The 25961-nt window shown below is 35.0% G+C and overlaps 2 protein-coding genes across 2 annotated transcripts; both read right to left on the bottom strand.

Annotated features, from left to right (window-relative positions):
* Window positions 1–43: 43 nt before the first annotated feature.
* On the bottom strand, window positions 44–17169 carry LOC121986174 (allantoinase-like). Its single transcript, XM_042539999.1, has 15 exons — window positions 17015–17169; window positions 16677–16770; window positions 16324–16444; window positions 14101–14174; window positions 13289–13365; window positions 13153–13189; window positions 12848–12933; window positions 11843–11902; window positions 8739–8884; window positions 5135–5261; window positions 4370–4534; window positions 4189–4299; window positions 2322–2432; window positions 671–769; window positions 44–490 (listed from the first exon to the last, which is right to left on the bottom strand). The coding sequence occupies exons 1-15, from the start codon at window positions 17099–17101 to the stop codon at window positions 359–361; spliced, it is 1527 nt and encodes a 508-aa protein (XP_042395933.1). The 5' UTR covers window positions 17102–17169; the 3' UTR covers window positions 44–358.
* Window positions 17170–17896: 727 nt separating this feature from the next.
* Window positions 17897–22462, bottom strand: LOC121986173 (bystin-like). Its single transcript, XM_042539998.1, has 12 exons — window positions 22156–22462; window positions 21869–22072; window positions 21614–21740; window positions 21334–21382; window positions 20918–21245; window positions 20622–20701; window positions 20492–20539; window positions 19568–19714; window positions 18880–18952; window positions 18697–18769; window positions 18419–18498; window positions 17897–18326 (listed from the first exon to the last, which is right to left on the bottom strand). Exons 1-11 carry the CDS (start codon window positions 22279–22281, stop codon window positions 18419–18421), a joined length of 1335 nt encoding a protein of 444 aa, XP_042395932.1. The 5' UTR covers window positions 22282–22462; the 3' UTR covers window positions 17897–18326.
* Window positions 22463–25961: the final 3499 nt, after the last annotated feature.

The raw sequence follows: 25961 nt of genomic DNA, 5'->3' as shown, positions 1-25961 counted from the left end.
ATTTATCTTCAAAATTAGTAGACAAAATCTGAATAGCATGTCCTTTTGTGTTGATACTCAAGATTAGTATCTATAAGATGATTTACAAAAGAGCTCTCACAATATGACATTTGCAAAAGTGTAAAATATCCCACTACCACATTTAAGAAAGTTGGATAAATCAATAGTTTTAACAAGGATAATATGCCTTTGTAGACACTTCTAATGTAACATATCAAACTTTTTTATGCCTACAAAAAAGTATATTTTGATTTAAAAAAAAAATCAATGACAATATTAAAAGCCCCAACATTGTCAAAGTACTTGGATCTAGTTTCGCAATAGCAGTTTTTCTCTGAGAGGCAAGCTGAATTGTTCATCAATATTGTGCAAGGATTGGAGCACCACAGGCTTCAGATGCATGTGTTCCGTCAGAGAACACCAGATTTCCCCTCACAAAAGTTGCCCCAACCTTGCCAGATAACTTCATTCCCATGTAGGGTGAGTTGTTCTGCACAATAGAATTCAAAATTGTCTTCAGTCTTGTGTTGCTGAGATCCGATAACTCGGATCTGAACTCCAATAGAAAACTTGCTTTAATATACTCGCAAAGACAATTGTTTTATGACCTGAAGACAAATCAAGGTGACACAGATTTTAAGTATTGATATACATAGGGAACGACACATACCGGATGCTTATGGTATGTTTTATAGTTATCATCAAGAACAAACTCCATTTCAGGTTCCCACACAGCAAAATCTGCATCGTTTCCCACTACAATTGCTCCCTGAAAAAGATCATGTAAATAATTTTGGAGTGAAAACATGTAGCATGTCAGGGTATATGCATACTTGTGAACTACAGTACTTCATTGTTCAAAACTTGAAGATATAATTGTGCATTGAGCTTGATAGTTGATACACTGTAATGTTCCGAAACTACAATGATTAGCGACACGCAATTTAGCACTATCTTGAACATGAAACAAGCAAGAGTGCTTGCATACAGTGAGGTGTTCCCTTGATCTTTAAAATTCAACTTAATATGAAGGCATCCACTCCAAAAATACCTTACTGATGCAAAATCGTGGACAGTGGTGCTTATGAAAAATACAAAATTAATATGCAATTGGTAAGGAAGCTTAAATCACCATCGAAATTCCTCCTCTTTGCTTAAATCTAAATAGGATTCATTAATTTTTGTTATGAGATGCAAGTTAATCGAGTCATTATTAGCTCTCATACTTTTGCAACTTTTTATACATCATTTTCAATCGATCCAAGTGTGATCTCTTTTTTACTTCGAAACAAGTTCACCCTCTGTGCATCATATTATTGTTAGCCAAGGGATCTTTTTCTTAAGTGAGCTAACTAAAAATATAGATTGACATCTACTACATACACATACGGAGAAATGCAATGCGGTGATGCACTAATATGAATATGCGAGCCTACATGTGTTTGCATAAAATTGCATTTTAAATCAACGATTCTAGTTGCCATCGTTTGTTGGTATGTTGGCCAAACTTAACTATTTGTAACTGCTTTTACACTCTTCTATACCTTAATTGATTGAATATACTACTTTAAAATTATTCAACTATTTAATTGCATGTGGTATTCTCATTAATGCTAAATGCAAAGCTATTTAAAGGTGGTTCAGGTAAGGGTGCCAAAAATGAACCCGACCCACCAATTTGACCCGCGTCGATTCAAAAAAAAAAAAAAAAATCATATTCGGGTTGGGGGTTTTTGGGTTCGGGTTGGGTTCGGATTGAAGTTTTTTGAGTTGGTTTAGGTTCGGATCAGATTAGCCCAGATTGACCTGAATTTAGGGTTTAGAGATTTTTTTTTTTTGGTTTAATCAAATTTTATTTTGAAAATTAAGATGTTTTATGTACATAAATAGTATAATGTTATTATAACAATGATAAAATATTGAGATAAAAGTGAATAATTATAGGAATATAACGACCAAAAAAGCAGCTTGGGCGGATTATTTGGGTTGGTCGAGTTATCTGGGTTCGGGCTGAAGGTTTTCGGGTTGAGCTCAGATTCGAGTTTGAGTTGGGATTTTTTTTAGTAACCAATCTTCAACCCAACCCGAGCATACCCAACCCAACCGAATTGACACCCTTATTTCCAAGGGGTAGAAGGTTAAACCACTACTTGGGCAGTCAGTATTTTTATATATAACACAATTGTATTATATTATCAATGTTGGTGAAACGATATATCCTATAAATACAGGATCTTTTTAATTAGTCTACAACAACTGGATTGCTATTGATGCTTCATTGTGAAAAGAAAAAAAAAAAAAAAATACATAGCACAGAATACCTTGTACTTTTGACCAGCAAGCTTTGCTGGCCTCTCACTCCACCAAGTTGCTATCTGATTGAAAGTAACTCCATACTTGTGTCCATAAGTCCATGTAATGGGCAGAACATACTACAGAAAATCCATTACATTAGCCCTTTGAACAACATTAGTAATGCATCTTTTACAAAGATGTTGAGAAACATACCAGGTGTATAATCTGTATGACCAATCAATATGCATATTTTCACAGAATGACATGACAGAACAGAGTAAGTCTCAAGTGTGTAGTTTGTCTTAGAATACATTCTGCTTATATTCAAGTGTCCATAAACAAAGGTGTAACATGAAATTCATTAAATGTACATGGCAGAACAAAGTGTAGAAATAGTAGTCTCTTACACACATCGATACATATCTGGGTATGAGTGTTTGATAATGTTTGGCAAACTAACTTGACTGTAATGGTGCCTGCTAGGTGAATGTACTAGTAATATTTCTGTTTTTGGAAAAAGGATAGGAACATGCCCAGCAGCACAGTATAATATTAGTAATCATAGAGAGCAGTGTTCATAAATCTGAACACTGTTGCTAAAGATACACCGCACCAGATGCAGCTAGATTAACTGACTTCAACATATAACCACTAATCTAGCAACTAAGCAGTGTGTAAAATCCTTTGCTTCCTTTACTAATCCTCTTAATCCCCATAGTGTCATTAAGTTATCATCTTCTTAATGTGGCCTGAATAGTCGCTTCCTCAGAAACCTTTCCCTCTCCTCACCGTCCAGATTACTGATAACCAGCATTGTATAACTGTGCCCCCAACCTTGGCACATCGGTTGTTACTTTGGTGATCTACGTTTCCCAGCGTTGTACAACTTACCAGATTCTAACAAATTGTAGAACATTGCATGATACAGTGAACCAACAGACCATTACTTGAACACTCTCTACCCCTTTTGTACACAGGACGTTGACACCCAAAGTTGACATCTAGCACCTATATTACTTGCATCATCATCAAGCCATGTTTGTTCCAACTATTTGGTTTCAAGTTATTTATTCCCTCATTGAGTTCTATGCAACTCTATATCACTAGTAATATTCAAATTAAGCAAACTAGTTTGTATGATATTAACCAACTTTGCTTTGGTCTCTATCCATACATTAGATTTTCTGCTCTGATCATTCTACACTTAACTATAAAACTTACAAGTCTCTTTTGGCCATCCATACCATCTCATCTTATTTTTCTTATTCTAATCTATTGGAACCGCATCAAAATACCTGCAATATTAGTATTTAGTACTTTCTTTCTGATGACCTTACACATCCATCTTAGCATTTTTGTTTTTGCTACATTAAATTTGTATGTATTAATTTCTAGAAGCTCAACACTACTATGGTAGGTTATACCACAACCTTATAATTCTATTCTTTAGTCTAAGGGGCATATGATCGCATGCAAAAAAAACAGACGCACACTTTGATCCATGCACTTGTTAAATACTCGTAGTCGAGTTTGAGTAACATAGGAACAAGCTCTAAGGCAACTATTGACATAAAATCTTGAAATATTATTCTCCTAATCCAAATGGCTTATCACATGCTAATAAAAATGTATAAGACACTACTATCTCCATTGGATAGATTATTGTGGGTGTTTGCCTCACAGTCAAGTAACCAAATTTCATGTTCCATCAGTGTAAACAGCTTTCAAACCACATCTTAGTTATGGCTTCCCAAAGTTTCATAGGTTGTAGTCTTCACTGGGTTTGTCCTCGTTTTATTATGTAGATGTGCAAGTATTTTCCAACATACAATGGAATCACCATAAATAGATCAATTAATGTCTTATACCTCGAGAAATCAATGTTTAACTGACCTGCAAAGATGATATTCCACCCCAAGCCCTTAAAAAGTCACCTTCATCAAAAAGCTTAAGTTCTGGTACTGATGGAGAATGGTCAGAGCTCAACATATCGATGTGTTCTTCCTGAGAAGTTGTACAATATTTAAAGAATAAGAATCAATCCAGATGTGAAAATGCATCATCATTTGAGTACCAGTAATGCTTCCCACAGCTTCTCCCTATTGGCCGCCTCTCGTATTGGTGGAGAACATTTAAAACGAGTATTCCCATCTTCAATTTGTTCAGCTGCAAATGCCAGGTAATGAGGACATGTTTCCACACTCACACTTCCACCATCCTGTCCTTTTTGTTTCAAGTCCTAAAATGAAAGAAAAATAGACAAAACTCAGAAGAATTGAGCTGTAAAATAGAATTTTAAGAAATGAAACCAACAGAATAAAAACAGAGACGTGCGGTGGTGTGTATAATTTCAAAACATAGAACATGCATGAGAATATGCACAATATGGATATTCATGAGATGTGACATGCTAAATTAATTTCAGTTTGTAATTTGCTGAATATTCCTAAGCTAATAAAGTAAGAATAAAGAGATGAAAGTGATGATTAGGATAAGGATGTCATGAAGATGGAACACTGGACTATCCCTCGTATAGTTATAAAGCCTTGAGGTCTAAACATTAATGGCATGAACAGGACTTTTGCAGTATTGGATTACCAGAAGCTGGCAATGTCGTAATAAAAATATAGGTTCAGAAAGTTCATTTTCAGAATTCAGACCATGTAATTTATGTAAAATTATGCAGTTTATTCATCACTGTATTCACAAACAACCGATGTAGCAGCAAACTGTCGCACATTTTTTTGCACTGGAACAATTAAAGCTCAACCTTTATTGAATCCTGATAAAATTTCATCCAGAACAATGTAATAATAGAAGTTCCATCAGGTTGAGCTACCTTGATCAGGTCTAGTGAAGCTTTTGCATCAGACAGATGAACTATATGAACATGAGCTCCTTCTGCTGGACCACCAGTTCTTGTATCTTTAATTGCTTCTTGTAAGTTTCTAATAGCAGCCTCCTCCCTTGAGGGAAAAAAAACCTATTAATAAATTCATCCACTTGGTGCTTACAAGAAAACCAACAAATCTGAAATAGAATATTAGACAAGCACTTATCCGCACAGGCACAAAGGCTGTAATAGCATTAAACATACGCAATGTTGTTCTTTACAAAATGAACCTATAAAGTGTTATGCTTTTACCATTAAAAATTATTATTGGACTAAGTATTCAACATGTGATAAGAGTGAGGTGGATTAACCGAAGCATTTTCCATAAAGATAGGGTTAATCAACTCTAAGTCTATCTTTTTACACTAATAATGAATGAATTCAATGGACACATTCAAGATACAGTACCATGGTAGATGTTGTTTTTAGATAATATTATTTTGGTAGATGAGATTGGTGAAAGAGTAATGCTAAACTTGAATCTCAGCGGTAAACACTAGAAGTGAAAGATTTTAGCTTAGTAGAGTAAAAACAAAACATATGAAATTTAAGTTTAGTAATATTAGACATAATGAGAAAATTGTTAAGATAAGAGATGGCCAATTGCTTAGAACTGAGAGTAATACGGATTGTAGTGAGTAGGTAGGAAGAACGGTGGGGTGGTTAGAGTTAGAGTAGAAGGATAATTGGGGGTGATATAAAGAAGTATGAGTCATGCGTATGCCCAGACGAATATTAGTCCGGTCGGGCTTCCTGACATTTAGTCCTAATTGGTTAGTAGTATGTGATTGGCCGAGCGAAGGCCGAGCGAAGATTGATCGAACGAGAGGTTCCATGTGTATGCCCGGACGAATATGAGTCCAGCCATGTTTTAGGGCATTTATTCCTAATTGGTTAGTAGTATGTGATCGGCCAAGCGAAGGCCGAGCGGAGACTGATCGAACGAGAGGTTCCATGTGTATGCCCGGACGAATATGAGTCCGGCAAGGTTTTAGGGCATTTAGTCCTAATTGGTTAGTAGTATGTAATCGACCAAGCGAAGGCCGAGCAGAGACTGATCGAACGAGAGGTTCCATGTGTATGCCCAGACGAATATGAGTCCGGCAAGGTTTTAGGGCATTTAGCCCTATTTGGTCAGTAGTATGTGATCATCCGAGCGAAAACTGATCGAATGAGAGGTTCCATGTGGGCGCCTAAACAGATATGAGTCTGACCGAGCTTAAAGGGCATCCAGTGTAATTCAGTATTACACGCCAGGACAGACGAGGATCAACCGGATATAGGACATTAGGCTTAATACAAAAACTTGGCTAACAAAGGTTGACCGAGTCGGAAGAAAACTAACCTGATCAGGAGTCTAAAATATCATTGGCAAGATACTATTGGTCGGGATTACGATCGGTCGGGATATTCCATAAGGGGTATTCTCTATGTATGACTGGCCAGGGTGTCTCCCGAAAGGTATTCTCTATACATGGTCGCCCGGGGTACCTCTTAAGAGGTGTTCTCTATACATGGCCAACCGGAAAACTTCATAAAGGGTGTTCTCAATACATGACAAGTCGGGATATGCTCTAAAGGGTATTCTCAGTACATGGCTGACCGAGATTCTTCATAAAAGATGTTCTCAATATATTACCGGCCATGATAGTACAGAAAGTATCCTCAATATGTATAGTAGATAAGCAGCCGACATTATTAAGCCAACTTGGCAAGTCTGCCGGAAAATATTCCTTTAAAGTCTCTTCATTAAAGAAGTTGGGACATATTCTGAAGAGTGCTTCATGAGAAACTCAACCCATAAAAGACAAAAGAGGTACATCTAAGGTAGAAAAAAGATTCTTCGGAGTATTATTGTACGAAGCTCTGGTTGTACTTTTCTCATCTCCTAACATACTCTAACAAATCGGGGACCACCTCAGGACTACGGAGGTTAAGTGAGGTGGTATAAAAAGGGGAATCCTCTCCGTTGGCAAGGTACGCAAGCATCACTTGTTACATTGAAACCCTATTTCCATTACTGTTCTTCTTCCAGGAGCAAGAGGGAAAACTAACTTGAGCGTCGGAGGGCTTAGCCAGGATTCCTACCCTGGTCTTAGGTCACTAACGTTTTATCGGTTCGTTTGAGTGTGTGCAGGATTATCTAGGAGTTTTTCTACATCTTCAACAGAACATCCTTCAATTCATTATCTATTGACATCGGCGATCATCAAGGGGTTCTGGGAGATCTAGATCGGAGCATCATCTTCCCGTATGCTACCTGCCAACGCAAGCATACCATCTCCTAGGTTTCAGACAGGAACATAGAGTTTTAAATATTTAAGATTATTTTTGCAAAAGGATAGAGGGATTGAGAGAGGTTTTACATAAAATACAAGTGAGTAGGTTGAAATGGAGAAGAGTGTCAGGTGTTGAGTACTTTCAAGACTTAAAGAAAAATTTTACAAAACGGCAATTAGACCCGCCATGTTATATGGAGTTGAATGTTGAGTTATCACTCAAGCATATGAATAAAAAATGAGAGTCGCAGATATGAGAATGTTAAGATAGATGTGTGGACATGCAAGGATAGACATGATAAGAAATCAAAATATTAGAGAGAAGGTAAGGATTGCACTTATTAAGGGAAAACTTCAAGAGATGCGTTTAAGATGGTACGATCATGTACTTAAATGAATAATAAATGCTCCAGTTAGGCGATGTGAAACCATAACAAATGTGCATATTAAATGAGGACGAGAAAGACAAAAAGAGACTTGGTTAGCAACAATAAAACAACATAAATTTTATTTAAATATAAATGATGATATAGTAGGAGATAGAGCTCAATGGCGTAGAAAGATCCATATAGTCAACCTCACTTAGTGGGATAAGGCTTAGTAACATGTGAATTGATTGTTCACACGATATGACTAAGGAAAAGGAATCTCACATACTTGAGATAAAAAAAATCTAAATGAAACTTAATAGAAACCATATTCGAAAGGAGCATAGGTTTAACCAATGAACCTATAAACTGTGGTATTTTTACCTGAAAAAAAAACTATGGGACTAAGTAATCAATGTGCAATGAATGTATCCTTGATATGAATAGGGAAATGAAATCCACATGTTTAAGTCAAAATTTTGGTTGAAACTTGATAGAAACCATGTTTTAGAGTACAAGCTAAACAATGAACTTACAAACTGTCATGATTTTATCAGGACAAAAAAAACTATCCAACTAAGTATTCCACATGTGAAGTGATTGTACCCTCGATATGAATAGGGAAACAAGTCTGATATTAAACTATCCAACAAGTATTCAACATATGGTTTTTACTTGAAAAATATTAAAGTATCAAGAATCTTTTCCCTATTTTACATCGAAAATATTATATGGCACACAACAAGATTTCAAAGAAACCCTGAAAGAGCATGTTCATCATTCAGTCTGATAGAAAATGAATGCACATTGAGAAGCAGTTTACATGTCTGAATCTAATGAGGACAAGACTATTCAGCTCTAGATGCAAATGGTTTTTTATGAAGAAAAACAAACCGTGATTACCACGATGTCGGCCTAGTCTTAAGATATGTTGCATAGGACCGAGGATTTGGACCGCCACCAACTCCTTCATCAGTCTCATGATCCAAAACTACTTCTGCATGCACAAGCAAAGGCCTCTTGTACTTGGCTAAGACATGTAAACCCTCCTACAATGGCACCAAAAAAATTAAAAGATAAAAATATACAGAAAAATAAGAAAGTTGACCCTATTAAGTTAAAATATTTTACACACAATAGGTTTTTTAATCAGTGGAGATCATTTGAATAATCACAGAAACTCTCTCTTAAAAATATTCATGGTCATGCATTATCCAGCCCTATTTAAGCAACATGGGTATTTTGGATAATACCCATAATTAGTTGAGATTTGTCTCCGAGGAATCTTTTACATGGTGGATTATAATTTTTTTTATGAGAACAAGCAGGTTGGCAAAGATTAGAATCTTAGCTTACATATAAGTTACAAACTAGTTATTTTGAAATAGACCGGTTCATAACATTGGTTGCAAAAATGAGACTGCCAATATGCAAACTTAGAGAAATTTGTTGACCCAGGTGTGAAAATTTCACCATCTCCAGTCCCAGCAAATGTTAATTGTGATAAAATCAAATTTACATGCCATGGAGTGTGTTAAACCATAAGTCCCAATTAGGTCATTAATTTGACAAAATAATAAACAGATCATAAGTTTGACCTCTAGCCAACCCCGCTCTTCTAACATGTGTCACTGGAGTTTGGAGAAACCTCCTCCAGCTGGCTTGTAGCCAGATAATGTTGACTGGCTAGAATTCCAAATAAGGAGAAAAACAAAGGAAATGGAGAATGTAGTACATGCTTGTGCTTGAACTGTTATGTTTGTTTTAAAAGTTGTATATGATACCCAAAATAGCTGTCTGTTTTTATGTCCAAAAAAAACAATGATAGACCACTCTTCAATACTAGAATATTCATAAACGTTTTACTAACATTTTCCAACATACTTTGGCAATTAAGTTTTTGATTTATAGTATTTGTTGTCCAACCAGCACACCACTGGGAAGATTGTTCAGGCGTTGGCTACATGCCCAATGGTTATGGGTTTGAAATTTTGTCCAGCAAATCTGCACTTATTTGTTAACACTTATGTCAGCCAATGATGTTCAACATGATGAACCGAAAAGGTTTGCCTTGATTTGCAGAAATTTAACCCAAGATTCAGATTAATATTTGTGTATTCCGAAGACGACTCTGAGGCTAAGATTATTTTAAGGGGAGGGAATCAAAGGGTATGGAGGTGGAGGAAGGAGTGAAAAAGAGAGAAAAAAAAGAGATTTAAAAGCTTAATTATTTAGAGTAACAAAAGGAGAGGAAGGATACTTGACTTTCAATCAATTTTGTTAATTACTTGCCTTGCAGCTATGTTCTGAGAAGGATGAAATCATGAGGAAAGGGTTTACAAAGTGGGTAGAGGAGCTTGATCTTGTGAATCGCGACTAGTGAGAGTTGGTTTATTTGTGTTGTTTACAGGTAAGAAGAGAGGCAGATTATACATTTCATTATTTTTTCCCCATTTCCATCCAATGTTGGGCATCAGTGAGGGATGGGATTTGGATCCTTCATGAGACCAAGAGCTCCATTTCATTCCATTGTATCACCAAAGTAAACGAAGGAGATGATACAAACACCATCCCCTTCTATAGATTTGAATCCCTACCCTCCAAACTCCAAGTAATCATAATTTGAAGGTCTCAACACCCACCAAATGGTCCCAAAGTAGTAAGTATCAAGGAATCAAATTTCATTCTGTGCCGGTTGGCACTCGTGAATTTTTTCATTATGCCTACTTATCAGCATGGGTGAACACACAATATGCTCCAAGCTCCAGAACGTATCGTCCTCCATGAGATGTACTTCGTGAGAAGCACGATATGCGTCTTCCTCTATGAGAAGCACTTCACCAAAGCTACTAAGCTTCTTGCAAGCCTTTTTCTCCTCGAATGACCCCTCAACAACGCTCGTATCTCCAACTTCCTCCTCTACTAGCAACAAGACACCAAATATGCCACAAGAAGCACACCAGAGAAGCCGTGAGAAGCCGACTAGGCTTTTAGACCTTTTGATACACCTCTTCTACATCTACACTTTCCTCCTACACAAGCGAGGAGACGCCACGTGGAATCTGAAGCATATAGGTTGTAATATGCTTCCTCCTCATCATCCACCTACGATCTACCTCCTCTTCCTCAGATTGATTGACACTGATTGAAATAGAATGATATTGTTCTATAATAGTATTGTTCCAGTGCCTAGCCAATACTTTAAATCAGATCAAAACTTTAAACCTTGGTAAGTATAGCATGTTGGTCAAAACTTTAAATCTTGGTAAGTATAGAATGTCGGTCAAAATTTTAAACCTTTGTAAGTATAGAATGTTGGTCAGTGAAGTGTAGCCTCACCAAGCCTTATTCAATTTCTCCGAAGCTCTGGAAAAAAGTCAAAATGCCTAAAATCAAGATCTTCAGTAATTAGGAAATAGATTATTGCTTGTCTAATTCTTATGAGACTAGGCCGATGTTGGAACCTCTGGAAGTGATCCCAACCCCTTCTTTCTTAACTTACTTTCCGATTAATGGAATTTTTAAATCCTCTGTGTGATTCCTATTTTTTTATGCTATTATTTATTTCTCTTTGCAGATCAATTTGTTCCTTGTATTTCATCACTCTACAGTAAAATATGACGGGTGTTAGAAAAGTATAGTGAAATTATGACTAATCAATTTATCTGATAGTATAAGCTTTCAGATTGATCTTGTAATGACAGAGAATCAGCTACACTGTACATTTAGTGATTGTGTTGAATATGGGATTGAGTTGATGAGGCAGACATGGCGCTTCAAGCCTCGATATTGTTTGAAGATCAAACGAGAAAAATAATGCAGGATTAGCTATAATACCAGGAAAAGCAATACCCAGAACTATAAAAAATGAGTACAACAACCTATTACAGGACAAGTCATTGTTAGGAATTGAATCAAGCATTAACTTCCATCACTATTTAATTACTAAGTGACACAGATAATGTAGCAAAAGCTTTTCTAAAAATAGAAAGAGGTCATGGACTAACCTTGATATGTGTTATATTTGTCATTGGGAAGTCATTTATTCCTGAAGGGCACATAAAAGACTGCACGATAAGTAAAGGAACAAAATCAGAATTTGAATGCCAATCATAGTTCAAACCAAATTTTAAGTCATCCTACTAGAATGATATTTAAACTTCATTAAAAAAAAACACAAAGTCCTAATTGAACGTTGGGAAACAATTGCACCTTAAGAGACACCTAAATACCTAATCCATCAAATTTTTTTACAAAAAATCACCATCAATTTGTGTCACAAAATACAAGAGAAAAACACTATATTGTGAAAACTTTAGTCAACAACATATGTTACAATCAAAATTGGATGACTGATTTAGACAAAAGCATTTGCACAACTCCACCCTTTATCAAGTCAATTATAAATATATCCATGTCATAACTGTTTTGAATTAAATTTCTAGAATATCGATTTGGATGGAGATTACAACAATAGTTTGCAACCTTTTGATTGTTATAGTAACTAAAGATGATTATGTTAACCAAAAACATAAATTTGAGCTGCATGGATCATTTTGCTAAGATACTTCACCAAGTAAAAAAGATAGACCAGCAAAGTTAAAGGTAAAACTAAGAAATTGCACATATCTGAACTTAATTGATGCAGCAAGAATAAATCGTTTGCCAAAAACTCAAACTCTCGAGGGAAAAAAATCAACAAGACAAATTCTCTGTAAAACAACAACCTAATTTATCCCTAAAATATCTATAACAAACTTTTCTAAAGAATTAAAAATTTTAAAATAACTCTTACAATTAATTACAAGCATTCCAAACTCTAAACTTTAAAAGAAATCCTATATTTAACCCATCTCAAATTGTCTCATTAATAGTCACAGGTAACACTATTATGAAACTGAAAGTTGGAAGCTCCCTAGACCTTGAACTGCACCAGCAAATTTTCAAACCTGAGAAATTAAAAAAATGTAATCTCTATCCAAAAACTAAAAAGCGTTATTTTTGCCAAATACCTTCAAACCAAGTGCACCAGCATGCAGGAGACCATCCAACATGGTTATATTGTAAGCATTTTCTGGAACTAAACCACCCCAGAAACCTATGTCATGCAGAAAGTATGGTCCCTCAACAATGAGAATCAAAACGATCAGCACAAATACTGAATAAGAAGACAAATAGAATATAACTAAAGTTTGCGCAGAACAGACAAAATATTAATTGCAAAGATATCAACAAAGAGACATGTTAATCTTGTGACTGAATTTGAAATTTAAAAATATGCTAATTTTAACTGGGTGGTTGAAATTTTCAAACCTACCAACATCCACATAAATCTTCCCCTGTGTAGCCTCAACCTAATATAAACAATTAAAGAATCAGCAGTGGAACTATGTCGAGTGACGAACAGTAAGGAAGACATAAAATGATACAGAACAAACTTATCAACAATAGACCTTCATTCTTAGTGTCTCTTCAGAAATTGTAGAAGGAAAATTGTTAAGAGGCATGTCTACCAGTGTTGTTATGCCACCTACAGTACAAGATCAAAATAATCAACATAAATGACTAGACTTACTGCTTGACAAAATATCTATTATATTAAACAGAATAGCATTAGAGCAACAAATTTGATTATTTTGAATCCATTAATAGTGTACTAATGTCGGTTCAAAGTTAGGTTTCATTTGTAACTAGATTTAATCAATTTTTTCAAAGATAGATTGACAACAAAAGCTTTAAGAAAACAAATAACTTGGAGGAACTACCTAATCTATCTGGGAGTACATTAAATTTATAGTATCAACGATCAATCTAGAAAATTACAGGCTGTCACAAATCTACAATTTTTATGATTCATCTGAATGATGAGTATCTTTCCTTTTCCCAAGTCAACAGAAGTATATTGATATAAAAGCCATGGAAATTTGAGTTAAAAAACTAGAGTAAAATTAGGCAACCTATACTAGCCTTTTATACCAAAGATAGATTTATGTTATACCTTGTAACTCTGTCTATCTGTGTATTTGTACTATACAGAATCTGCTCCATTGAAGGGAAACAAAATGTGTTCATATATTAATTTTGTTTTAATATGCATTCATGATAATATAGACTTGCAGACTTTAGTACATAGCCAATCTTAACAACATAGTCCTCTATGTTAGCTATACTCTGCTTAAGTAGATTGTTAATAAGAACTACATCATTCCAAAGTATATATGACATCATATAATAGGGATCAATAAACAGATTTTCAATTAGGCACCTGCAGCAGCTGCTTTCGTTCCTGATGAGAATCCTTCCCATTCAACTCTTCCAGGCTCATCAAGATGCACATGTCTGATACACAGGCACATTCATAAATTCAACTCTCAAGTTGTTACAAAATCTTTGGAATAGAAATTACCGAATTATAAAGCTAATCTACATTTGAAGAAAGAGAAGCAAATTGTCATCCATGAATGAATTTACACTGCCAATTAGTTTGTAATTTAACTTGAATTGATTGTTTGTATGAAGACCTAGTGTCTCTCAATAATCTATAAATTAACTAATAATATAGTAAAACATTGAAAACTTAGTCTGTATTCCATAAGCACGAATGTGATAAGAGAATGAGGATTTATGAAGATCATAAATTGTCTGCTGCAATGAGTCTAAATTGTCTGTACCATACCATGTTTACTCTATGTTATCGATCAGTATACATGCATTATCCTGAAGTATGTTTCCAACAGAATATATATATATAGCAACTCTCTCTCTCTCTCTCTCTCATGAATTTAACTTATAATTTGTCCATCATAATGAATGACAAATTACAGACAGGCTAACCTTTGCCTTTTAGGGATCTCTTACTGAAACTCAAGAATGCATAAAGAAGTAACAGGTCATTTTAAGATAGTTAATAGATGCCCCCAAAAGGAATTGGGAATGGTGGAAATAATCTGTTATAAAGTGATTAGATGGGAAAGATCCAAAACAAAAAAAGTAATAGGAAGGGCAAGGGATGCATAGTGCTAATGGGATGGAAATGGAAATTGCAAGGAGAAAGAGACTTCCAGAAAAGGGATAGAGCATAGACTCCTTATTCTACATACAAAATAAATCTATTATCCATCAATTATTATTTTTATTTATTCAAATTCCACTCAAAACTGCATTTACAATAACCAATCTTATAACATTTGCACTAAAAACAAAACTTCTGGATAAACTGTGGAATCGAGGACAGTTGAAAACCAGTGAGAGCTGGTCAGTCCAGTAGTAGTAGATATTGAAGTATACAACAGCACCAATTAGTATTTGATCCATTACTGTGGGTTGATAGAATGCAGCATGGGACTGCTTTAACATTCCCGTTTTAGCATGGTGTTGTTTCATTAGGTAACTTAACAAGTTGACAGGATATATTACCCAGAATATGCAGCAACCAGTGTGGAAAGATGACCTATCGACCTTTTTTATCTATAGAACTCAGTTATGTCCTTATTTAAGTACTCTAAAGGTAATTATGAACTTGTGATCAGTACGTAAAATACCATGGACATGGCAATTGGCACCATCAAGGTATCGCCCACTTTGACCAACATCACATACAATTGGACTCACAATGTGTCCCTAGTAAAAATTGGCTCTAAAATGAGGAACTCCGTGAGAATCACCTATACATGAATCGGTCCATGCTAAACATGCTTAATTTTGGAGTTCTTATGAAGAATTGATCCAATTCCACCAAAAGGTGCCCCATCATTGAGATCACATATTTAGTTCATTTAAGGTATATGAAAACAATGGTCCAATCATTCCTACCCTTTGCATTTTACGATTTTGTTGGAAATAATCACATCTTGTCTGAGCTATTTTCTTGGAAATCACTCGTGGCTCTCATAGGACCAGCTTGCTCTAAGCCCACTAGTTCATCACACAAATGTATCAAGGTATTCTCCACTTTTACCAGCCTCCCATATTATTGGTTTCACAGTTTTTCCTAGGTGGAAACCTACTCGAAAGTAAGGATGACTCAGTTCCTACGAAGAACTAAGTCAATACCACAAAAAAAATGACCCATTGTTGAAAGTAAATACTTAATTCATTTAAGGAACCATAACCCAGTTAGACTTTCCCCACTGCTATACATGTATGGATTCATTTTTTTCACTTGCTTCCTAGAATCCTAATAGGACAAGCACCTTATCTGAGCTGTTTACTCTAGTGATTACTGTCTACCCTCGATAGACTGGATCATTACAGGTATAATACAATGTCTAAATATCACACTAAGGAATATACAGAAATCAAATCCAAGGAGCAGTTAACAATGATCATAACTAATGCTAGTAGTCTGCTCATATCTTACATCATAAACTCTATATTGACATATAGACATAAATTTGCATATTGAAATGCAGAAAATCTAAGTTTATTGTGTATTTCTACTTTCTTCTATGAACAAGGCAATGAAGAAAAGGATTTTCTGATCGCATACATATCAATAAGACCAGGCATGATAACTGCTTCTCCAAAATCCACAACCTTCCCTCCAGATGCCCACCCTTTCTGATTGTCTGTTTCAATCACGGAGGCTATTTTCCCTTCTTTTACTTCCACTGAAAATCAGAAAACAACTAATAGCAGGAATTCATGTCTCAAAATTAATATGCAGATAGAACAACCAGATAAATGACTTACAGATAGAAACTTCAACACCCAATAAGCATTTGAAGCTATCCAGTGCTTCATACGTTTCTAATAATACTATTGTGTCGTATTTCTATCTTCTTTTTTTTATTTCTTCCCGTTTTTTATTTTCCTTTTTTTATCTTTTCAAACTGCGCTTACCTGCGCCCTCAATGACACCGCGAGGTGTAACAACCCGCTTGCTGGTTATCCAATAGTGGTCATGGCGAAAAAGGCTACATTCAGTAACTGACTTCTGCAAATCGAAAAAGAAAGTTCACAAATCAGAAATTTCCAAGCAATAAATGTTCAGAAAAATCACGAATTGAGAACTTGGTGAATTACCATAGACCAATCAAATCCTAATAACAAACAGCGACTACGAAGAAAATTACAAATAAGGACAATAGAAGGCAACTCAACTTGGAAAAAAAAAACTATCTTTACTCTGATTACTGGACAAAGAAAAGAAGAGGTGGAAGAGTGGCAAGGAGGCGGACCTTGGGGTTGCTTCTGAGGTAAAGAACGAGGGAGGAAGCGATCAAAACCAGCAAGGGAAGAACCCTCCATCTCCACAAATCGTCCATTGGCTTCTGTCCCTCCCTCCGTGCTCGCGTCGATTTCGATCGGGTTTTTGTTCGGTGCTTGCCTTGACAGGATCATAATTTTAATTAATTAAATTTTATTTTAAAAAACTAATTTTTTTATAATTGTGCTATTTTAAAAAAAAAAGTTCTTTTATTAATATTATTTATAAATTTAAGTTTAAATTTAAATTAGGTTGGAGGCAGATCTAGGGGTAAAAGTGATCTAGAGGATATGTCACTTGTATTTACGGTCGGATTGTGATCACGATCCGGCCGCAAATTATTACGATCCCTTCCTGGATTCACTGTCCCCACCAGGTTATAATTTTTGTTTGGAACAGATGGTCGAAGACCGCCCGGAGGTCTCCAATGGTGGATAAGTGACTAAGTTACTGGACGTCGAACGAGGGTGTCCTCTGGACGACCTCCGACCGCCCGCTCAGAACAAAAACTATAACCTGAAGGAGACGATAAATCCAAAAAAAGATCGCAACCATTTACGACCGGATCACAATCATAATCCGACTATAAATATGAATAACACATTCCCTAGACCACAAAAAATAATCCAGAAGATCTGTGCTCCTTAGGTTGAGCTTATTCGCAAGAAAGCTTTTCTAGGTTTGTTGGACAATTTTAATAATTAGTGGAACCTTTTTTAAAAAAATTTGTGCCCTTCTAAATTTCAAAATAAATTTAAACTCCTTCAAATTGATTTAAAAATTAATTTGCTGACTGGAGAACAACATAAAGTTTATTTCAATTGGCCTTTGAATTTATCAGCAACATAGGAAAAAAACCAAAGCACACCTGGAATTTACTGTCAAAATTGAAAATTGTTATTCAGAAACACACTTTTACAATTTCTATTAAATCCCATGATAGGAAAGCAGAATAATATTTGTAAGATTTAAAAGCATTCCCCATAATAAACTTTAGGTCAGTGCAGCTCCTCTCAGTTTGTTGAACACTTGAACAGAAGGCTTAAATAACTAGTTTTTGAAGGTGCGACCCACTTTCAACATAAAAAAATTCCATAGGGCACAGAAAGAAAAACAATGATCTCGTAATTGCACAGAAACATAATAGACTCCACCCAGATTATTGCTTTTCTGTAGGTCTGGCCTGCTTGAATAATGAGCTACATATCTCAGGCAATCGCAACAGGTGCTCGACTCTTGGCAGGAGAGACATGAAGGTCAATTAGGGTTTCAAGCATCTGCAACTGCACAAGGAAAGGCCAGTCCAAATGGGCAAAGAATATGCAAGAGGAACTAAAGTAATTTAATGTGATGGTCATTACAAAGAACCAAATACCTAATCCTCCTCCATTGGAACTTCTGGGAAATCCCATCTATCTTCCTGGATTGGATTATTGATAATAGAAAAAGATGAAGGTAGGGATGGTTAAGGAAACAATTCACACAATGCAGAAAAGATTGTTATGCATGAAGGAAGCATGGGGCCAATGAAAAATTCAAAGCAAACAACAAATTATTCATTATGCATGAAAAAGAGGAAGAATTTCTTAAAACGAGAATATGTTATGATCTATCTACTAGATCGTTATCAAAATGACATAGGAAAAAGGATATTTATAGACATGGGATCATCCTTCTCCCCACGATTCCGGCTGTTCTTTAGTTCCCTTCGGATCTCAGGAGTGACCTGAGAAAAAACATTACAGTTGAATAAATCAGCAACTTCAAAAAAAAATTAAGACTTCAAAACTGAGATCTTTCCATATGTTCATATCTCGATGCGTCTGGATTTCATACCAAATGATGTTTCTGGTGTTGAAGCAAACGGTGAAGATCATCCTTTTGCTCCTTACTTATTTCATTTTTGTATCTGTGAGGTAAATTTAGTCATTGATAAAACAAAAAAAACAATATAACACAATGAAGTAAGTTCACATGAAAGTTTAGTGTGTCTATATTGCAGTCTTGCGAACTTCCAGTTCTTATGGAAGGAGACAATCTAAGCAAAAATTATTCTAAGCAGCTAAAGAATTTTCTCTTCCAAAACAGAAAAAAAAAAAAAGGGTATGATGGCAGCAGACAAAGAAACTCCAGTTACCCACTACAATTATCTCTTCCAAACAACTACAATATTCATAAAGGAAATAGCATGCTTCCAAAAGATTCTCACAGAATTACTCTAATAGCTGTCCATGTTGCAAGGACTCAACTCGCACTTAATCCTAGCAGAGTAAACCAGGAGAGTAACAATAGAACAAAAAGACAGTAACATAATATACAAATTTTAGAATAATAAAGACATGCATGCAACAGTGTAAAGCACGTTTAGGCTTAATCAAAGGATTACCCCATACAGGTTAAAAGGAGATCAAAGTGCATTGTTAAATAACCCAACAATATCAAGCAGGTTTAACACTAATTCACCATAAGGGGCAGGTTGAAGTATAATTTTAATATACTAATCACAACAGGTTCAGCAAATCACCTTTGCACAAATGTAAGAAGCGATTGGTGCCATATGACAGGCATTACTCTGGTATCCTCCAGAAATCTCATGAAGTGTGCAAAGACTGAATCTAGCACTTGATATGGCATTGCGTACTTCTTGTCCAAGAATAACTTGATAAAATAACTGCAAAAAAGCAACCACATAAGTATAGGTTGGTATTTGTTGGACATTGAACAAGACTTGGCATTGATACTAGTACAACTAAACATAAAATGAGTATCACCTCAAAATATGCACCAAAAAAATTTACAATAAAAGCTAGAAAAACATCATTGTCAATTGTCCAATGCTAGGATGATTTTATATTTTTAGGATCATGTGGCTACTTGTACAATACATCTGAAATGTGATATTTATCCAAATGGTTTATGATATGAGAATAATTAGATTCAATGAACATCGAATACTATGAGGGTCTCAAGGTCCTAGGTCTGTTATTCAACATGGAGAATGATAAATATATAATTTATAGCACAAAGATTGAGTGGTTAGACTAGAGGAATTTTTTAAATTTTTTCTAGGATCATAGTCATATAATAATTTGTAAATGAATACTTTAATTTTGCAGAATACTATTTAAGTTCAAAGAAATTTTAAAGATAAATGCAAATACAGCATAGAGTGTGATTTATATTACGATTCTTCTTAAGTCGACTAAAGAAGTTCATCAATGCATTTCAAAGACTGAAAATGATATATGTCATGACGTCAAATTAATTGCACAATGCATGAGATGAAAAAAAGATAATGGACATTATGTCAAAGACTTATATATATTTAACAATTTTGTGAGTACAGAATGATGCATCTCAACCAAAACAAAGGATAAAACAATTAAAATACTCGTTAACTGTAACATTAGCATAGAGAATGAACAGAGAACAAATATATAAACTTTACCTAGTGGTGCCACAATAGTCGAGCTCTGCTAACTTCATGAGAGCTGCACTGTAAGCAATAATAAGGTTCATCATGGATTCATAAAGTTCATTGACCAAATGAAATACAAAATTCCAATCATGCATTTTACCTGGAATGAAGTGGAGGAATTGATACTTTAGAAATTATGCTCCCAATAATGACAGCTTCCCGGAGAGAGCAAGTTCCTGACTGCCAATCAGAAAATGCATTTTTGAAGCTTCAAAGCAACTAAAAATATATCATAATTAAGGCCCAGGAGGCATGCAACAGGAAGGCAGTCTGAAGATGCAACATATCAATTTTTTGAAACCAGGCAACTTTGACTACTATTACAAGCATATATTGATAGATATGTGAACCATGTATTGAAGGCATAGTAGTATAGCTAAAAAAAATCCTGACTACCTGACAAAGTGGTAGCAGAAAACCCTTGAAGAAGGCAGCAGGCTTGTAAAGGGATTTTTTAAGAGACTGATATAAAGCAAAGTGCAGCCTCTTATTCTTTCTGATGTCCTCTCTAATTCGTGGGAGTAAAACGAGATTGTAAAAGCGCCTAGCTTTCTTTGCATTCATATTTGAAGAGAATAGTCTTGTTGCTTGATACATTGCATTAGGAGACCAATTTTCTGGTTCTGTTAGGTATAGCACATCCTCCCAGAGTTCGATGGCTGGAATATGTTTGAAGGCCTTTGGGAACTTTCCATTGGTGTACCTGCTCAACAGCTTCCCTACCCTAATAGAAATCAATTATACATTTATCATGTCGTTTAAGCTACAAGAATTAATAGAAGTAGAAGAAGTATGAGTAAAATGTAAGGTACCCTTTGTACAGATCAATGATGCTACTATCCAATTTAGGGAGTGGGCGTTCTGTGAGAAAGTGTAACCAGTTAAAAACAATAAACTACATCCTTAACCATCAAAGAAATAAGATAAAAAAAAGTTATTATATTTCTGATTTAATAGACACAGAGCAGAAAAAGGCTAACAATGTTAGGTCAGTTGATCACCAATATCATCAATCATGTCTACTATAACATATAAATCATAGTACATCTCACTAATAACATTGAATGATTTAGTCAGGAAGGATAAGCCAACCAGATGTAGTTTCAGCCTCCTTTTCTTTTATTTTCTGGATAATTATATCCGCTAACGTTGGTAGTGGTCCTGCGTTGGTGGACATGAATGAGGCCAAAACCTTCTCATCTTCCTCGTCAATCTCCACCTAAACCAGAAAAAAACTCAAACCTCGGATAATTAACAATCACCAAGGATATTAAGTTAAATAATAGAGAGGAACTAGCATAAAAAGCTGAGAGGAACTAGCATAGAAAGCTGATGAAAGGGACTCACATCACCACCATCATACAGACTCTGCGTTTCGGTGAACCCATCGAATTCATCAATGTCTTCGGCATCGCTATCCGAGCGTGCCAAAGGATCAACCGCGATGGCTGAGAGGGGAACTCTGCTCTCTTCCTCAACTTCCTTAAGGATTTCCTTCTGCTGGCCAAGGGCTTCCTTCAATATTTTCGAACTCAGGCCAGAGGAAATCAACTGCGCAGGTGAAAAGCGACCACCTTTAGCATGGTCCTGAAAGCAAAAAATATTTGGAAATGGATATAGAGGGAGGATTTTGCCTTGTCTCCAGTCTGGTGGCTTTTGGGGGAGCCGGCGCGCTTCTTTGACTTGAAGGGCTCCTCGTCTCCTAGAGGGATATGGTGCTGTTGCCGTGTCGGATTCTCCTTCCGCTTCTTCCCTGCCATCGTCGCGGCTGTGGAAACAGAGATGGCGATCTCTCAGAGGTCAGGAGCGGCGGCGTCACACGGGGAAGCTGCGTGGTAAGCGACGCTGCGCGGGATGACTGCGTTACGGCGGCGACGAGCTGGGAAGGCGGAACGGCGATGGCGGCTTGGGACGGAGGGATTAGGGTGAACTGAGACTATATATATTAATATTAACATATAATATTTATTAATATCATATATATTTATATATAATATATCGATTTTTAATGAAAAAATTTAAATTTTTATATCGATAATATTTAAATAATAATAATTCAATATAAAAATAATAATTTTAAAAAATAACTTTTTATAGCACTATAAACACAAACTAATATCAATATTTCTATAAATATTATTTTTAAATTTATGACAGTTATAAGAATCGAAATTTACATAAATTTAAATTTAGGTAAAATAATTAAATGTCAGAAAAATTCAAATGAGTCTAGAATTTAAGTCATTTATTTCTTTGAACTATTATTGCCTAAAAAATTGTAATTAATTATCCAACAATTTTAATCAAATAATATATGTAAAGTTTAGAGTTAGGTCAGTACACTATACGATACTGAATTCTTATATCATATGTCATATCGAAAAATTCAATATAAAAAAATATACTTATATCATACCCAAAATTCAATATAGATATGGTATGAGTTTCATACCAAAAATTTTGATACACCAAAAACTATGTTCTAGTATCTATTGGTTAGTAGTTGCTACAACAAAAAAAATTATATTATAGTAGTTATTGGTTAGTAGTTGCTACAATGTATTTGTTAAGTGAACTTTAAAAAATCATAACTTTTGATTCAGATTGAACCACAAGACGCATAATATATCAAATCAAAACTCGTTTAGAGATTCTCGATTTGATATATTGTACATTATAGGTTCATCCATAATCAAAAGTTATGATCTCTCAAAATTTACTCGACAACACATTATAGCAGCTACTAACCCGTAGCTACTATAACATAATTTTCTCTGTTGTAGCAGCTACTAACCAGTAGTTGTTACAATATAGTTTTTTCTGTGGTGTTGTAGCATTTACGTGACTATAAACCAGTAACTGTTATAACAGAGACAATTGTGTTTGCCGAGTGAACTTTGAAATGTCATAACTTTTGATTCGAATTGAACCATAAGACGTACAATATACCATAAAAGGCAAAATATAATATTTTTTATATTTATTAGTAATTGTCATATCCTAACCGTGTCGTGTCTTATATTTTCAAAAAAAAATTGTATCGTCGTATTTGTGTAATGTTCGATACGATAGACATACCTGTATCCATGCAACATAGGCTTGGTAGCATGGACACTCCAAAAAAAATTAAGTGTCAGACACGGGCACAACACGTATGGACACGAACACGACACGCAAATATGTGTGTCAGATACAACAAAAACCATGTCATTGACTTAAGTTTGACCAGTCACATACAGCTAGGACACAGATGGAACATATTTTCGGATACATTTGGAAAGTTTGAACAGTAACAGCTACTGATTAGTTGTTGATACAACTGAGAAAATTATGTTGTGGACTTGTAGCTGGTTAGTAGTTGCTACAATATTTTTGTTAAGTGAAATTTGAAAAGTCATAACTTTTGACTCAGATTGAATCACAAGACACAAAATTTATCAAATTGAAGCTCATTAAGAGATCATCGATTTGACCTCTCATAATTTACTTGACAAACACATTGTAGTAACTACTAACTAGTAGCTGCTACCACATAATTTTATCCGTTGTAAAAGTTACTAACTAGTAGCTACTATAACATAATTTTTCCTATGTAGCTATATTGTTGTAGCATCTCCTGATCTAAGAACCAGTAGTTACTACAACAGAGAAAATTATGTTGTAGCAGCTATTAGTTTGTAGCTGTTACAATGTGTTTGTCGTGTGAACTTTGGAATGTCATAACTTTTGACTTGGATTGAACCATAAGAGGCAAAATATAATATTTTATATTTTTTTAATAATCACCGTATCCTAGCCATATCATGTCTTATATTTTAAAATTTTTCATATCGTCGTATCTGTGTCATGTCCAATACGATACCCGTACCCGTATCCATGGAACATAAGTATTGATTATAAAATAAATTGCTAGCAATGTAAATCCACCACTTAAATAATTTGCATTAGGTCCGATCAAGTCAACTTCTAAAAGAACAATACATACAACTAGCAATATAAATATAATGTTACTCTTAAGTTAAACCAAAATGGAGGTGTACGTAGAACAAGTAACTTGGGCTTGAGTGACATTTACGGTTGTAAAAAAAAGTATTATATTCATGTTAGATTAATGATGATAAATATTATTTAAATTTAAACTTAATTAAATAAAAACTCTTACTCTTTTTAATTTCTTCAATTTGCTTAAATAATTCAAGGTCATCCTCTATTGGATCTTTTCCAAAACTAAATTCCTCTGCTCTTAGTTAATCACTAGTGCACACCTATGTCTCTTCCATTTCAGGACTCAAACTGCTCCTAAAAGGGTGCATAACTCTTTTGCCCAAGCTAAAAGCGGACTCACTAGCAACAATTGAGGATGAAATTGTAACAATATCCTTGGCAATAATTGAAATGATTGGGTACCTAATTTCACTTCCTTTCCACCACTCCAAAAGATTAAAAGATTGATTAGATCGTTTTTCAATCTCATCAACTAAGTACTTATCCACTTCATTGGATATCTCTTGAAGTTATTCTTCATTTTGTGCTTCCACATCATTAAATATATCATCACAAAGACCACCATCACCACCACTAGTACCGTCATCTCCACCATCACACTTTATTTGCATAGTTTGACTGTCAACATTCATTATATCACTTATTCTTTTGTACTCTGTCCATAAAGTTACCAAGTTTTGTTTGATCTTATCAATGAACTCTTGGATTCTTATAGGAGTACCTCTAAATTTTTTGACACTCACTTTGATCATCTGAAGTTTGTTCCTTGGGTCCAAAATATTTCCAATAAATATCAAAGGGTTAATATTATCCTAATTCCCCTAATACTTGTCAAACTTTGACTTCATTGCATATGCTACCTTTTAAGGAGTTAGATCGGAATCATCAATTCTCTCTCGCAACCTCAGTTTATAGTGCAATCATTGATTGATAAATCAATTGGGATGTAGGAGTTTTTAATGCACTTAGCTCTAAAGTTGCATCATAAAACTTTTTCAGAAAGTGTACAAAAGTCTTTGCATTCTCCCAATCATCAGCAATTGGAGGGCCATCATTACTTTACTTTTTTCATCTTTTTCACGAAAGTAATTCATAAAAGGCACTCATTCTTCGACCATCCTTTCGAACACTCTTCTATACTTTAATGCAACTTCAAGTATTTAATAAGTTGCATTCTCCTTGTTTTGACATCCATAGGTATTGTTGACGTACAAAAAAATTTGGCTAGCATGACAAACTCCCTAAATTTGTTCAACCTTGATGGGGAAGAATGAATAAAAATAACCGCATTCCTTATAGCTTTAATTGAAACATTAAGCTCCTTTAAGCCATCCTTAACAATTAAGTCAAGTATATGGTCGCACACCTCAAGTGCAAGTATTTCCCTTCAAACAAAATGAATTTTCACTTTTCATTATTCTTTTCATATAATCAA

Source organism: Zingiber officinale, chromosome 5B, assembly GCF_018446385.1.
Source record: "Zingiber officinale cultivar Zhangliang chromosome 5B, Zo_v1.1, whole genome shotgun sequence".
Taxonomy (NCBI): Eukaryota; Viridiplantae; Streptophyta; class Magnoliopsida; order Zingiberales; family Zingiberaceae; genus Zingiber; species Zingiber officinale.
Note: the sequence above shows the minus strand (reverse complement) of the source record. Positions and strands in the feature narration are given on the sequence as shown.

Excerpts from the sequence above, each read along its gene's own strand:
- LOC121986174 (XM_042539999.1), bottom strand. The coding sequence starts at position 17,101 with ATGGACGATTTGTGGAGATGGAGGGTTCTTCCCTTGCTGGTTTTGATC. Across the intron at positions 14,175-16,323 it reads ATGCCTGGTCTTATTGATAT|ACATGTGCATCTTGATGAGC; the intron begins GTATGCGATCAG and ends CCTGTGTATCAG. Across the intron at positions 491-670 it reads AAACATACCATAAGCATCCG|AACAACTCACCCTACATGGG; the intron begins GTATGTGTCGTT and ends TCTATTGTGCAG.
- LOC121986173 (XM_042539998.1), bottom strand. The coding sequence starts at position 22,281 with ATGGCAGGGAAGAAGCGGAAGGAGAATCCGACACGGCAACAGCACCAT. Across the intron at positions 21,741-21,868 it reads GTCTGTATGATGGTGGTGAT|GTGGAGATTGACGAGGAAGA; the intron begins GTGAGTCCCTTT and ends TTTCTGGTTTAG. Across the intron at positions 21,383-21,613 it reads GGAGGCTGAAACTACATCTG|AACGCCCACTCCCTAAATTG; the intron begins GTTGGCTTATCC and ends ACTTTCTCACAG.